The 13,404-nt window shown below is 40.7% G+C and overlaps 1 protein-coding gene across 1 annotated transcript; it reads left to right on the top strand.

The window, feature by feature from the left end:
- The first annotated feature begins 965 nt into the window (after positions 1 to 965).
- ATP5IF1 (ATP synthase inhibitory factor subunit 1) lies at positions 966 to 3,204 on the top strand. Its single transcript, XM_070949692.1, has 3 exons — positions 966 to 1,096; positions 1,254 to 1,366; positions 2,955 to 3,204. The coding sequence occupies exons 1-3, from the start codon at positions 1,004 to 1,006 to the stop codon at positions 3,097 to 3,099; spliced, it is 351 nt and encodes a 116-aa protein (XP_070805793.1). The 5' UTR covers positions 966 to 1,003; the 3' UTR covers positions 3,100 to 3,204.
- Positions 3,205 to 13,404: the final 10,200 nt, after the last annotated feature.

Here is a 13,404-nt window from a genome sequence, read left to right as displayed (position 1 = left end):
CAGTCTGTATAGTGCTCCTGTTATATTACTGAAAACCTATGCTAGGTGTATATTGACATGGACTGATGACCCATTATTTATTGGGGGAAAAAACCATTTCAGCAGCGTGGATTGTTGAAAAAACTGGCTTAAATCTTGTAGTCTTCCAGGCTGGGGTATAATGCAGCCGGCTTGTCTGGTGTACTTACTCTATGCACAGAGACAACCCTGAAAAAAATAAAATAAAAGCAAATTATGAGACAGTTGTGATAAACCATTTGATATACACTCATCAATATCCCTCTCGGGCTTTTTTTTTTTTTTTTGCACCATATGCTTACCCACTGACTATAGTTAATTCAGCTGTTTGATCAGATTATCCCAATTTTCCAGATGCATAACACTGATCCATAAACTAGCCATACAGATTCTCGCCACATAATAAGCTAAAAAGTGCTTGATGCACTTGTAGCTCAGTCTGTTGCATTGTATCTCAGCCACGGCTTCAGTTTTTCCTTTAATGCTTGGTAAAAACCGCAGGACCCCAAAAACGAATAAAGATCGACTTGCTAACAGAAAGACAACCCCTTGCAAGCAGACCGCCCAAGCCTAATTTTATTATTTTTCAAGGATTGAAAACAATCTCATCAAAAACGAGGAAAGATTAAGATTCTCTAATAGGGGGGAAAAAAATACTCAGAGCTACTGATTAGTAAGTTTAAGTCCACACGTTACATATGTCTATCTTTACAGTCAATGTCAGACAATTATCCCAGAGAAGCCAAGAATAGGGGGCGGAACATTTTAGGTCACGCCTCTCCATAGACAAACTTGCGCTAGAGCAGCTCCCTGGGACGACGGAAGTTCTAAATGTGAACGACCTGGCCTCTATAGTTCCTGCGTGGCTCTGATTGGACTCTTTCTTTCCCTCTTCTCCTCCGATTGGTCTGCGCTTCACTTCGCCCCTCCTTTTCCTCCAGCAGCCAGACACACCCACCCATCCACCTCCAAGGACAGAAGTGAGATGGCTGCTGTCGGTGCGATATTCAGGTCTGGGTTGCGGGGAGCGATGGCTTTACCTCAGCAGCAGCGGGCCTGGAGCTCCGGCTCCGATCAGGTACCGTCGGGCATCGGTGGTCCGGCTGCAGGGCCTCCGGGGCAGCCAGGCCCTGTGGAAGGTCTTCGCTGAGAAGGGGAGGCGGGCGGGTCTGCATTGGCGCTGGAGGCGAAGGCGGAGGCGTCTAACGTAGGCCTTTTTTTCCCCCATTCCTGAGCTGGGTGAGCTCGGCAAAGGTGCTGGAAAAGGCGGGGGTGGCGGTGGAACCATCCGTGAAGCTGGCGGCGCGTTTGGAAAACGGGAAGCGGCTGCGGAGGAGCGCTACTTCAAGTATGGTTATGCCTGGATTCACACGTTACACCGAATTTAGGCACGAGTTAGCGTGGAATGTCACGTCAGAACAAGGAAAACAGATCGGGGTTGAACATAAGACTCTAGTTCCACACGGGCTGAAACGATGGTTGGGCTTTCATTTTACCCTCATCTAGCTATTCTGCAGATTCACCCATACTGTATTTTAGTGCCCCCTTTTTTTAAAAAAGATTTAGTGACACATTTTCAATTTCTGACCTGCTTTTCTTTTAGAAATTCAAGATGTTATGCAATGCATTTCCACTTCTGATTTTCCTTAGTGATAAAGGATTGTGTGGGGGAAGGTGAGAAAGTGTGTGTCCCAAACTGACTCAGGGATGCTTCTGTGGCTGATAGCACATTTGAACCCGGGTCTCTATCCCTTTCTCCACAACTGCATTTCCCCTCTCACGTTGCACAAGAATCTGTTATATAAATATTATGAGTGACAAGGCAAGTTGGAAGATGCTGGATCCAAAGTCAAGTTAGGTCTGTCTTCCTTTAGTAATGGTGATATGCAGATACAGCTATGGCTTTGGCTCTGAACTGAGAAAGATTAGCTCTGAAACAGTAAATAAAGAGTACGCAAACTAATTCCATGTTGTTGCCAAGAAAATATGGATGTGTCCAGGTAGCCAACTGATAATTCATCTCAAGGGGACACTGGACTTTATTTTGGAGCCAAACATCTTCCAATCAACCCTATCTCAGAGTTGTGATAAAATTAGAATTGGGAGATATATAGACTGGCTTCATCTTTTGGGAGAAAAAAAATCAATTATTCCTGTAATTATGGTACCTAAACTCATAAATCTCACTAATCCTGAATCTGGTTTCTGCTATAAAAAGTTGTAGGCATCTTATTCCCAATACTCATTTCTGTAATATGAAAGATAGCAATTTATTTGTATTATTTGGATTTATTTTAAGGATAAAATCTAAAACACGCATGTGAACTGCTTTAAACACCTGAACACAGTGAAAGATCTAAAGAGAAGTAATTATTAACTATTCATTCTACTTTATCAAATGGGAACATATTTCCCCCATTTGTTTCTCCCTTGCTCATTCAGAGGCAATATAGCTGGTATCTCATACAAATTTAGTGTTATATAGATTTGGAGGTAGTCTCATGCTCCAATTATTGCATTTCATGTCCATCCGGCCAGATATTCCCCCAGCTAAATCCTTGAATGCTTGTTATGCTGAAAAAGCAATTCTACTTAAAGCAGAATATTTCATGGAATTTTGAACAGCAAACTTGAACCAAAATGTTTTGCAAGCCTAAATTATGAGGAATGGGGGAAATAAACCTTGAGTTTGTAAAAGGAAAGATTCAATAGCAAATCACTTAAATCAAGTTATTACCTTTCTAAATGAGCCAGGCCACTTTTATATTAATGTGTTTGCTGATTAGCAATGGGATAACTTGTGAGGTAGATAGTTATTAATAAATGTTGTAAGGACTGCAATTTGACATGAAGAATTCTGCCATTTTTCATGACATTTTAGTTGAGGTTTGAATGAATGACAATAATATATATTATTTATCCTATTATTTTTGCAGGGAGAAAGAGAGAGAACAGTTGTCACATCTAAGAAAACATCATGAAGAGGAAATAAGTCACCATAAGAAAGAAATAGAGCGTCTGCAGAAAGAAATTGAACGTCATAAGTACAAGATCAAGAATCTTAAAGATGATGATGATTAAGTTGCTGCAATTATTGATGTGGTATCTGGCCTTGTTTTGAAAATGGTCCCTGTGGATATTGAGGATTTGGTTCCTACCATAGTGTGAAATAAACAATTCACTCTATCTTCATAGTCAGTGTCTTCTCTAGAAATTATTTAATACTTACGTAATAATTATGGATATGTATTTCTTGAATCACAATTTTTGAGAGGAAGAAATGTGTGATTAAAAATTTGCCAGCTAAGTTTCAGAAGGGCCACTATTTTTTCCTATTGCTTGAAAGTATATTCTTAGTGTCTTCTCCCCAAAGATAGATAATTGTTCTTATCCAAAGCAAGTTGAAGGAATTGAGAGATTGGGGTGGGTGGGGAGAATTACATAAACTTTTTTCTAGTTCTTTAGGAATTTCCTTGAGAACTAGAGAATGATGTCGTAATCTAACAAAAATGGCAGATAGTTTAACCATCTGATATAATGATTTTTTATACTAATCTAGTTCATGTACAAAGTAAAACTTAAAAATATTCTTGGCTATTCTGTTCTGATAAAAATATTTGACAATATTTTGTTAGCAAATCCGAATTTTAAGAGTGACTTTTGAGCACATTTAACTATCATCTTGAAGGCTGTATAATTCTAGAAGCAAAGTGATCTTTCATGTTACAGAAGCTATTATTTGTATATGTGGAAATAGTAATCATTTATTGGGGCAGAATAACCTTCAAGCATTATTAGCAGTTTATCAACCTAGAGGTTAAGAAATGAGGAAAAAAATGTGTCCTTCTCGTAGTGTGACTCCAAAGAGAAGAAAGGTGATGAAAAGTCTAAGGTTTCTAGACAAGATGGACAGCACAAAAATCTAATATCTAAATAAATTCAGAGGAAAAATTAACTACAATATCTTATATTTTAAAGCCAAAAATCTGGAAAAATGATAATCCAAAATGAAGGCTACAGATAAGACTTGTTTATTTTACAGATGAAACGGTTAACAAAATGCACAGTGATTATGAAAAATTGATCAGAAATAATATTTTAATATATTCAATATATAATAAATTAAAATATGGATCTAATCTGTCATTAGGATACACCAATGAACACAGCATCATTGAGGAAAAATACCAAGATTACATTGCAGCGTCTTAGATTTTATTCCACCCTACACACACACACACACACAAAGTATACATATAACTCGAAGCAGTAAACATACAGTATTTAATAATCCTGCTTTAAATTTTCCCACAACAACTTTTTAAACTAGGTTGGACTGAGATAATTCCCAACTGGTTTTCATGGGAAGCCTAAAATTCAATCTGGCATTTTGGTCAGCACCTCCACCAATACATCAAGACTGTCCAGTGGGGTTTACTGTGGAATTCATCCTGGCGGGCTTCTCATGTGGATTCCAGTTTAGAAAAAACACAGGACAAGTGTTTTCTCGGGATGAGAGAGCACCAAACAAAAGGCTACAATCTCTTTTATTAGGTACCAAAATACAGCGTCATCAGAAGGCGTTATTATGACTACACATCTCACATTACGTACAAGAGATGGGAAAACAATAGTAATGATGCAAAGCGGAACTTTAACTCTGGCTTTTTACAATTCTCAGATATTATTAGGCGAGAGGCCCATCTCCGTTATCTGCTTCTCAGGAATGTGATTCTCAGGAAGGAGATAAGAGATATTTTTACTTTGTATCCCAGGATGTTTATACAAGGAGATATCTTTACTTTTGCAGGCACATCCTATGTTAAAAACAATGAGAGAATGAATAGGGCCCTTCATATAGTATCCTTGTGAACCCGCTTTTCATTGTCTGGTTATTTCGGTGCTAAGCTCCATACAAGTGTCCAACCAGTTAAACTGGTTTAAACATGTTTTATGGCCACCGCATTCCCACATTTCCTCTGTTTTTGTTTTTTGCAACAGGGTTCAGCTGTGTTGTTATTATGATGTTCTCTTTATGCCTGGGAAACATGTCTATCATCATAGCAAACAAAGCAGGAATATATTGAATACATACAAAAATAAGCAAAGCAATAAGAAAGGCATACAAATGGTTATACATGTTATTATAGTTAGTTTCTTAAGTCATAGGGAGATTGTCTCCTTTATTCCCCTGATCCCATTACCACATATGAATCTAACTCAGAATCTGTAAGTTCTTCCATAGGGCAGGGACCAAGTTGATCAAGAAGATGTTCTGTCAAAGCTAGTTCCTTCTCAACTTGAATCTCTTTTACCGCTCTGATAGATAATTGTCTAATGATTGGTATCACACATGGGATGAACGTTAAACCAGCTATTGCGCATATGAACAAAAATATCATTTGCTTAATCCATCCGGATCCAGGCACCCAAGAAAACCACATGTCAGGAGTTTGTAACCTCTGAGTTATCTTGGAAGCCCTATCCTGTAATTCCCGAGCACCTTCTCTGACCACACCTGATTTGTTCATGTAAAAACAACAATCTTCACCTAAAAATATACATGTTCCTCCTTTTTCTGCTGTCAGGAGGTCTAAGGCACGTCGGTTTTGTAATACCACAGCAGCCAGGGAGTCTATTTGATTTTGGACCTCAATCAAAGTGCCAGCTATTTGATTCAAACTTCCCTGCAACTCCTCTGATATCTGTTTAAACTGGATTACAGAGTGCGTGACGCCGGCTACTCCTGTTCCAACAGCTGTTCCCATCCCTAGAAGTGCTAATAGTGGGATGAGAATGGGAACCCTCTTTTGAACATGTCCCAAAAGGGGAACAGGGATAGAGTGCTCAGCACTGACAACACCCACTTTAGGAAAAAGGTGGGCTAATGTACACACTCCTGTCCAGTTTGCTGGCAAACACAGATATGCATTTGTTCCACACAAAAAAAACACTCCTTTTTCTTCCACACATGTTCCGATGTTCATGGAGAAGGCATGGAGTCTACGGTTGTTTTCATTAGTCCAGACTCCCATAGTGCCTGCTACAAACATTCCCGCTAAAGGTTGTAATGGGATTTCTAGTGATAGGTCCTTCTGTTTATCTCTGAGAATCGGTCCTTCAAAAATATATCGAGAGGTAGTATTTCCCGGTGGAAAAAGGATACATATATCTGCCTTGGATTTTAAATTGAACCAAATGGGAAATCCTGGAGGGTGAAATGGTTTTGGACAGCTTTCCACAGACATATTCCATCCACCCCACCTGTCCTTTCTAAAGTGTAGTTCTGGTGGAGTTGAGAAAGTAACCTTTTGTTGAAATTTGCGGTAAGCAGAGGGAAAAACTCCCTTTGTTAATTTTATGTCCACCAAATTTATTTTTGGGCCTATATATATTGCTGAGTGACATTGTTCGTCTGTCAGGGATCCTACAGGCCTACCGAGTTTCTGATGTCTCTTTACACATAAAGAAGGTGTTCCTATGAGGTCTACACCTGTAGCAATTGGGCCTGTGATAGGAAGATGACTTTTTCCCAATCGTTTGAATGCTTCATAAAAATCTCCTTGAATTGGTGAGACGGGTTTTTTATTTCTACTATCCCTTTCAAGGAGAATTGTTGCCTTTGTTTTTACCCAAAGTTGTGGTTTTACAGGAATAGCATGATAAGATGCAGGGTCAGCAGATAAGCATAACCAGCATTTCTCACCTAAGGTAGGGTTATGCTGATTAACAAGATCTTGACTTAATTCCAGAATCCGTGATATATAATTTCCTTTATGCAATTGTTGCAGAGGCCCATTGTCCTTATTCATTCCCTCTTTAATTGGAAATGTCAATATGGGAACCTTAGGTGGTGAAGTAGACTTAGGTAGAAAGTAAGGGCCTCGTGCATAGACAATACGTTTTTGGCGAGAGCGTACTTGACTTGAATTGTATGTATGTGGGGATTTGATGTTCCTTGCATGGTCACCTGAGAGTCCCATAGCTAACAATATAAAAAGCCATAAACAAATCATAGTTACTTATACGTGTGAAACAAAATTACTAGCAAAATCAGAAAAACAATTCTACTAACATTAGTATGTATAAGAAAGTGTTAAAATGTATATGTACAATATGAAGTTTCCTCCTGATGAATCTTCCGCTGTGCGCAGGGGACTAGCTTCCGGTGTAGTCCTGCAAAGCTGATGATCACCACCGTGCGTTAAAAGTCTGTTGCTGTCTCAGCACCAAGGGTTTCTCCTTCTTTTTGTTGTAAATGAAATGGTCTTACGTGTCTTCCGGGGACCCAAATGATGCGATCGTTATGCTGGACAGCAGCGTATCCACGGCCCCAGGTAATAAGGTCAGCGGGCCCTCTCCATGCTGGATCAGGTAGTTGGCGGAAATATACCTTTGGTTTTGGAGTAGCTGATGGAGAAGCAGAAAAATGACGGGTTGCAGCCGACGTGGGAGGCTGTCCAGTCAGGTTAAGAAAGTTCAAAGTATATAAACAAAGATTGAGTTTGTTTTGCATGGATGGGAGGCCGAGGCATTTTTCCTCTTTCAATTTATCCAGGGCGTTTTTGAGGGTCTGATTAAATCTTTCTACAATTGCCTGGCCTTGAGAATTGTAGGGCAAGCCAAATTTGTGTTTGATGGACCATTTGTTACAAAAGTCTGCAAAGGCAGTACTGGTGTACGCGGATCCATTATCAGTTTTGAGTTCAATTGGGCGTCCCATCGATGCAAAGGTCCGAATACAATGATTTATTACATGTTTGGTTGCTTCTCCTCTTTGTGGAGATGCCATAATAAATCCTGAATAAGTGTCCACGGAAACATGCAAATATTTCCATGGGGCAAAGGATGGGTATTGAGTTACATCCATTTGCCAGATTTCACAAGTTTTAAGCCCTCTGGGGTTAACACCCATAGGGATAGAATGAGATTGTTGACTACAGGTAGGACATTGTTGTATGATGGCAGTCGCTTCGGCTGCCGTGAGACCAAATTGTTTCACTAATGCTTTTTTATTTTGATGAAAATAGGCATGACTGTCCCATGGTGTAATAGGAGATATTACCATGAGCGCAGTTGCAGCAGCATCAGCTTTGTCATTTCCCTCCTGGAGGGGGCCCGGGAAGGGCTGATGACTTCTTATATGGGCCACAAAGAATGGCTGAGTTCTATCTGAAATCAATTTCTGTAAAGTAAGCATTAAGGTTAACAGATCAGAATCCAATGCAGGAGACAAATAGGAATAATAAATTTGTTTTATAATTTGAGTAACATACAGACTGTCTAAAATCAAATTGAAGGGCGTGTGAGCAAAGTGCTGAAAGGCCAATATAGCAGCGGCAAGCTCAGCCCGCTGCGCAGATGTTTGGGGTGAGGTAATTTTTGTGTGCCATTGCCCATCAATGTTCCAGGCACAAGCACCATATGTTTTGCTACCATCTGCAAATACCGTAAGTGTATCTGGAATCGGCTGGGTTGCCATGGGAGATTGCCACACAAACGGGACTGCTTTTAGAAGAGCCAGTCGTGGATCAGAAGGGGGATGACAGGAAATTTCCCCCGGCCATTGTGCCAAAGAATTTTGTAAGGGATCCGAATTAATGTACATTACTTCCCAATCTACTAATGAACAGGGAAGATATAGGGTGCTGGGTTCTATTGCCATAAGGGCTTTAGAACGAAGACGTCCTTTTTGGATTAGCTGAGCAAATTGAGATGGTTTTGTAGTGATTGTTTTTCGAGGTGTGTGCGGTAAATGGAGCCATTCAATAATTAGAAGTTTGTCAGTTTTTTGAGCGAGTACTGCAGTGGGTAAATTTAGAGTGTTAATAATTATTAAAGCAATAGGTGTGTCTTTCTCACAACGATCCACCCATTGCTGTTCCATGGTTTTTTGTATTAACTCTACCACATTCAATTGCTCTTGGCCTAATTTAATCCTGTCTCCTGGTTGCTTTCCTTTTTTCAGGGCATCAAAAAGAGGCGAAAGTGCAGAAGTAGAGATACCAAAAAACGGACGAGTCCAATTGATGGCACCTAAGTATTGTTGTAATTGCACAAGAGTAGTCTCAGAGGGAAGCTTTAGCACAGGAGTAAGGGGAGCAGCATGAGAAGAGAGTAGTTTATGACCTAAGTATTTAAAGGGTGAATGAGTTTGGATTTTTTCTGGAGCCACATTTAAACCATACACCTTTAAATGGTTCATTATTGTTGGTAATTTTTGCGCCACCGTGCCCATAGGGCCCGGGGCTGCAATCAAAATATCATCCATATAATGGTAAATAAGAAAGTGTTTATAAAGCTGTCGAATTGGAGCTAGAACCTTGTCCACATAGTATTGGCACATAGTAGGGCTATTTAACATTCCCTGTGGTAATACCTTCCATTGAAACCGTTTGGTGGGCTTAATGTTGTTAGGTTCCGGAATGGTGAATGCAAATAATTGTCTGTCCTCCTTATGGAGTGGAATAGAGAAAAAACAATCAGCCAAATCTATGACAATCAGATCGAAATCTCGAGGGATTAAATTTGGATTGGGCATCCCGCATTGGAGGGGTCCCATAGGTCGAATTACAGCATTCACAGAGCGAAGATCGCAAAGGAGTCTCCATTTTCCTGATTTTTTTCTTATAACAAATACAGGGGTGTTGTAAGGACTTAGCGAAGGTTCTATATGCTCCAGGGAGAGCTGCTCCTGTACTAAAGAATGTAACGCAAGGAGTTTTTCAGAAGTTAGTGGCCACTGGTCCACCCACACGGGGGCGTCAGTGGACAAGGAAAGCTTAAGCGGAGGGATAGTAGTCATTCTAAAAGCAACTTTGCATTAAATTGAGAAAGAAGGTCTCTACCCCACAAATTTGTATGCAGGGGTAAGATCAAAGGTTTGATGTTAGCTATGCCTGCAACATTTGCTGCAGACACTCGAAGCCAATTTTTACTTATACGAGCCGGTTGGATTCCACCCACTCCTCTTACGGATGGAGAATTTTCAGTTGGCCAAGAGGGGGGCCACTCCTCCGCTCTGATCACCGAAACATCAGCACCGGAATCTAGAAGGCCAGAAAAGGTTTTTCCCTTAATGACTACCTTTAGTGTAGGCTTAGTTTCAGTTATAGAGGTGGTAACAGCTAAAATTTCTGTGTTATCTAAGTCTTTTGATACAAGTATCATTTTTGCGACTACATCCCCAGCTGATAGATTTTGAGGCAAGGTGGAAGATAGGTGAAGTTGGAATTGCGAGGGAAATGGTGAAGAGAAAATAGTAGGAAAAACCGAAATGCCTTTTAGTTGGGCATTCGGGTGAGATTCAATCAGAACAGAGACACTATCATCAAAATGCAAAGAAGGTATAACAAAGACAGTACACAACGCATACGGTAGATCAAAGGAAATTGGATATTGAATTGTTAATGGTGCAGAGGTTGGTTGATCCTGCGCAACCTTTGGGACGGGGCTGGTTGCTGGCCCCAAACCTAGTTTCCCTGGTCAGAGAGTTTTGTTCGACATTGATTTGCCCAATGAAAACCCTTTTTGCATTTTGGGCAGATTGTTTTTGGCTTTTCTCTGCGATTTGAATTTGAATTACGTGCCGCTCCACCACCAGGTGCTCGGCATTGAGATTTAAAATGACCAGGTCTTCCACAGTTAAAGCAATTACCAGATGCTTTTTTCTCATTCCCCTTTTGTATTGCTGAAGCAATAAGTTCAGCATGATAAGCTTGCGTGCCAACGGCACGACAGGCGGTCAGATATTGAGCCAGTGTGACGCCTGGTGTATTAACTAATGGGGAGAGCAAGGCACGACAATCATTGTTTGCATTTTCAAAGGCCAATTTCATTATAATTTCATTCCGTGCATCTGTATTGGTGATTTGACGTGAGAGCGCAACTTGCAGTCTCTCAACAAAGTCTGAATAGGGCTCATTTGAACCCTGAACAATTTTTGCAAAAGATTGTTTGGAGGTTCCAGGGTCATCCACTCGAATAAGAGCCTCAAGAGCAGCTTGAGAAGTTAAATTAAGAGTAGGAATTGGTAAAACGTATTGAGTGGTAGGAGGCAGAAACTGTCCCTCGCCACAGATTTCCTCAACCGTGACGGGGGGATTCCTAGCTGCTAAGGAGATTGCATGGCGTTGGAATTCTGATTGCCAAACAACATACTGAGTCCCTGTTAGAATCATATTAAACAAATTCTTCCAATCAGCCGGAATCATGAGGTAGGCATTTGCCATGGTTCTCAACAAGCCTTGGGTGTAAGGGGCTTGGATACCATACATTATGCAGGATTGTTTAATGTCCCTTATCAATTTAATAGGGAGCGGTTCCCATTGCGGAATTTGTGCTCCTCCCTGATTTACAAATACCAAGGGAAAGGCTGAAATCATTTCATCATCTTCTAATTCTCCATCTCTATAGGCTCTTACTATAGCAGACTGCACAGCACCTACAGCACAGGGGGGAGATGCGGAAGCAGGGGGATCAGGAATAGACAAAGGAAACATCTCAGGGGAGGGGGAAGCGGGGGCTGTAGGAGGAACAGGAGATTTAGATGGAGAGGGGTTAGGTTTAGGAGAAGAGCCGTCATATGGCGGCGGAAGTTCGGGAGACTTTTCAGTGTCCTGGAGGCTTTTTTCATGTATCATTAAACACTCTAATACCAATCTCCAGAGTGTCAGAATTTTTTCAGGGGCTTGAGGAGATTCGTGGAGACAATTTCCCATGTGTTTCCACGTCTTTACTTTTAAAGAGCCCTTTTCCGGATAAGCCGGGTAATTTTGCCAAACATATTTTAGAAGGTAGACCAAATTCTCTTTTGATATCATGGGCAGGACTTTCCCTTTATCTTTTAAAATAGTAATATTAGTCTTGGATATCTCACCAAGCTCTTGCAAATGCTTCGTTTGCTGCTTGGTAAGACCCCCCCCCATACTCACGAAAGATTGTCGTCGTGTTTCAGACGAAATCGAGGTGCACAGCCTCTTCCAGGCGGTGAGAACAGGGGTTCCAAGAAACGTATAGCCTCAGCGGGTTATCACGTCGAGACGTATCTGTTTCACGAGATCACGTCGGGGACACCAGATGTGGAATTCATCCTGGCGGGCTTCTCATGTGGATTCCAGTTTAGAAAAAACACAGGACAAGTGTTTTCTCGGGATGAGAGAGCACCAAACAAAAGGCTACAATCTCTTTTATTAGGTACCAAAATACAGCGTCATCAGAAGGCGTTATTATGACTACACATCTCACATTACGTACAAGAGATGGGAAAACAATAGTAATGATGCAAAGCGGAACTTTAACTCTGGCTTTTTACAATTCTCAGATATTATTAGGCGAGAGGCCCATCTCCGTTATCTGCTTCTCAGGAATGTGATTCTCAGGAAGGAGATAAGAGATATTTTTACTTTGTATCCCAGGATGTTTATACAAGGAGATATCTTTACTTTTGCAGGCACATCCTATGTTAAAAACAATGAGAGAATGAATAGGGCCCTTCATATAGTATCCTTGTGAACCCGCTTTTCATTGTCTGGTTATTTCGGTGCTAAGCTCCATACAAGTGTCCAACCAGTTAAACTGGTTTAAACATGTTTTATGGCCACCGCATTCCCACAGTTTACTTCCTAATAAATGTATTTAGGACTGCAGTTTCAATTTAAACGGGGGTAATAAAATCACAAATGAGGTGATAAGCCGCCTGAATAAGCCAAGGGAAATCATCAAAGCCATTAAAAAGCTAAAGTTAGAATATTTTGGACATGTGATGCGACACCCAGAAAAATACGGCACCCTTCACTTAATCCTCCAGGGAAATATTGAAGGCAAACGAGGTCCAGGCAGAAGAAGAATTACATGGCTTCAAAACCTAAGGGACTGGTTTGGACAAAACTCAGCAGCACTTTTTCATACGGCTGTTGGCAAAAATAGGATTACCAACATGATCAGATGACGGATATGGCAGGTTCGAATCTCCCCAAGGCTCAAGGTTGACTCAGCCTTCCATCCTTTCTAAGGTAGGTGAAATGAGGACCCAGTTTGTGGGGGCAATAAGCTGACTTTGTATAAAATATACAAAAGTATGAAGGCTATTGCTTAACGCATTGTAAGCCGTCCTGAGTCTCCGGAGAAGGGCGGCATATAAATCAAAAATAAAATAAATAAAATAAATAAGTTTCAATTTGAATGTTTTTCGAGAATAAAAACGCAGGATTCCCTTGCCAAATGAGAGACTATTACTTCAGCTGCACAGAATAGAAGTATTTTTTAAAAAATTTGGTATTACGTCTTCTCTGCAAATAGAAAACTAGCTTGTCAAGAACTCTCGGTCTAGTTTTGGCCGTGAGAGGCTAGCTTTCTCCCTTGAAGGAGACATTTTGGTAGCCAATT

The sequence above is a fragment of the Pituophis catenifer genome, unplaced genomic scaffold (assembly GCF_029215685.1).
Source record: "Pituophis catenifer annectens isolate HBS135680 unplaced genomic scaffold, rPitCat1.0.hap2 SCAF_9, whole genome shotgun sequence".
Classification (NCBI taxonomy): Eukaryota; Metazoa; Chordata; class Lepidosauria; order Squamata; family Colubridae; genus Pituophis; species Pituophis catenifer.
The sequence above is the reverse complement of the archived record's forward strand: the minus strand, read 5'-3'. Positions and strand labels throughout refer to the sequence as shown.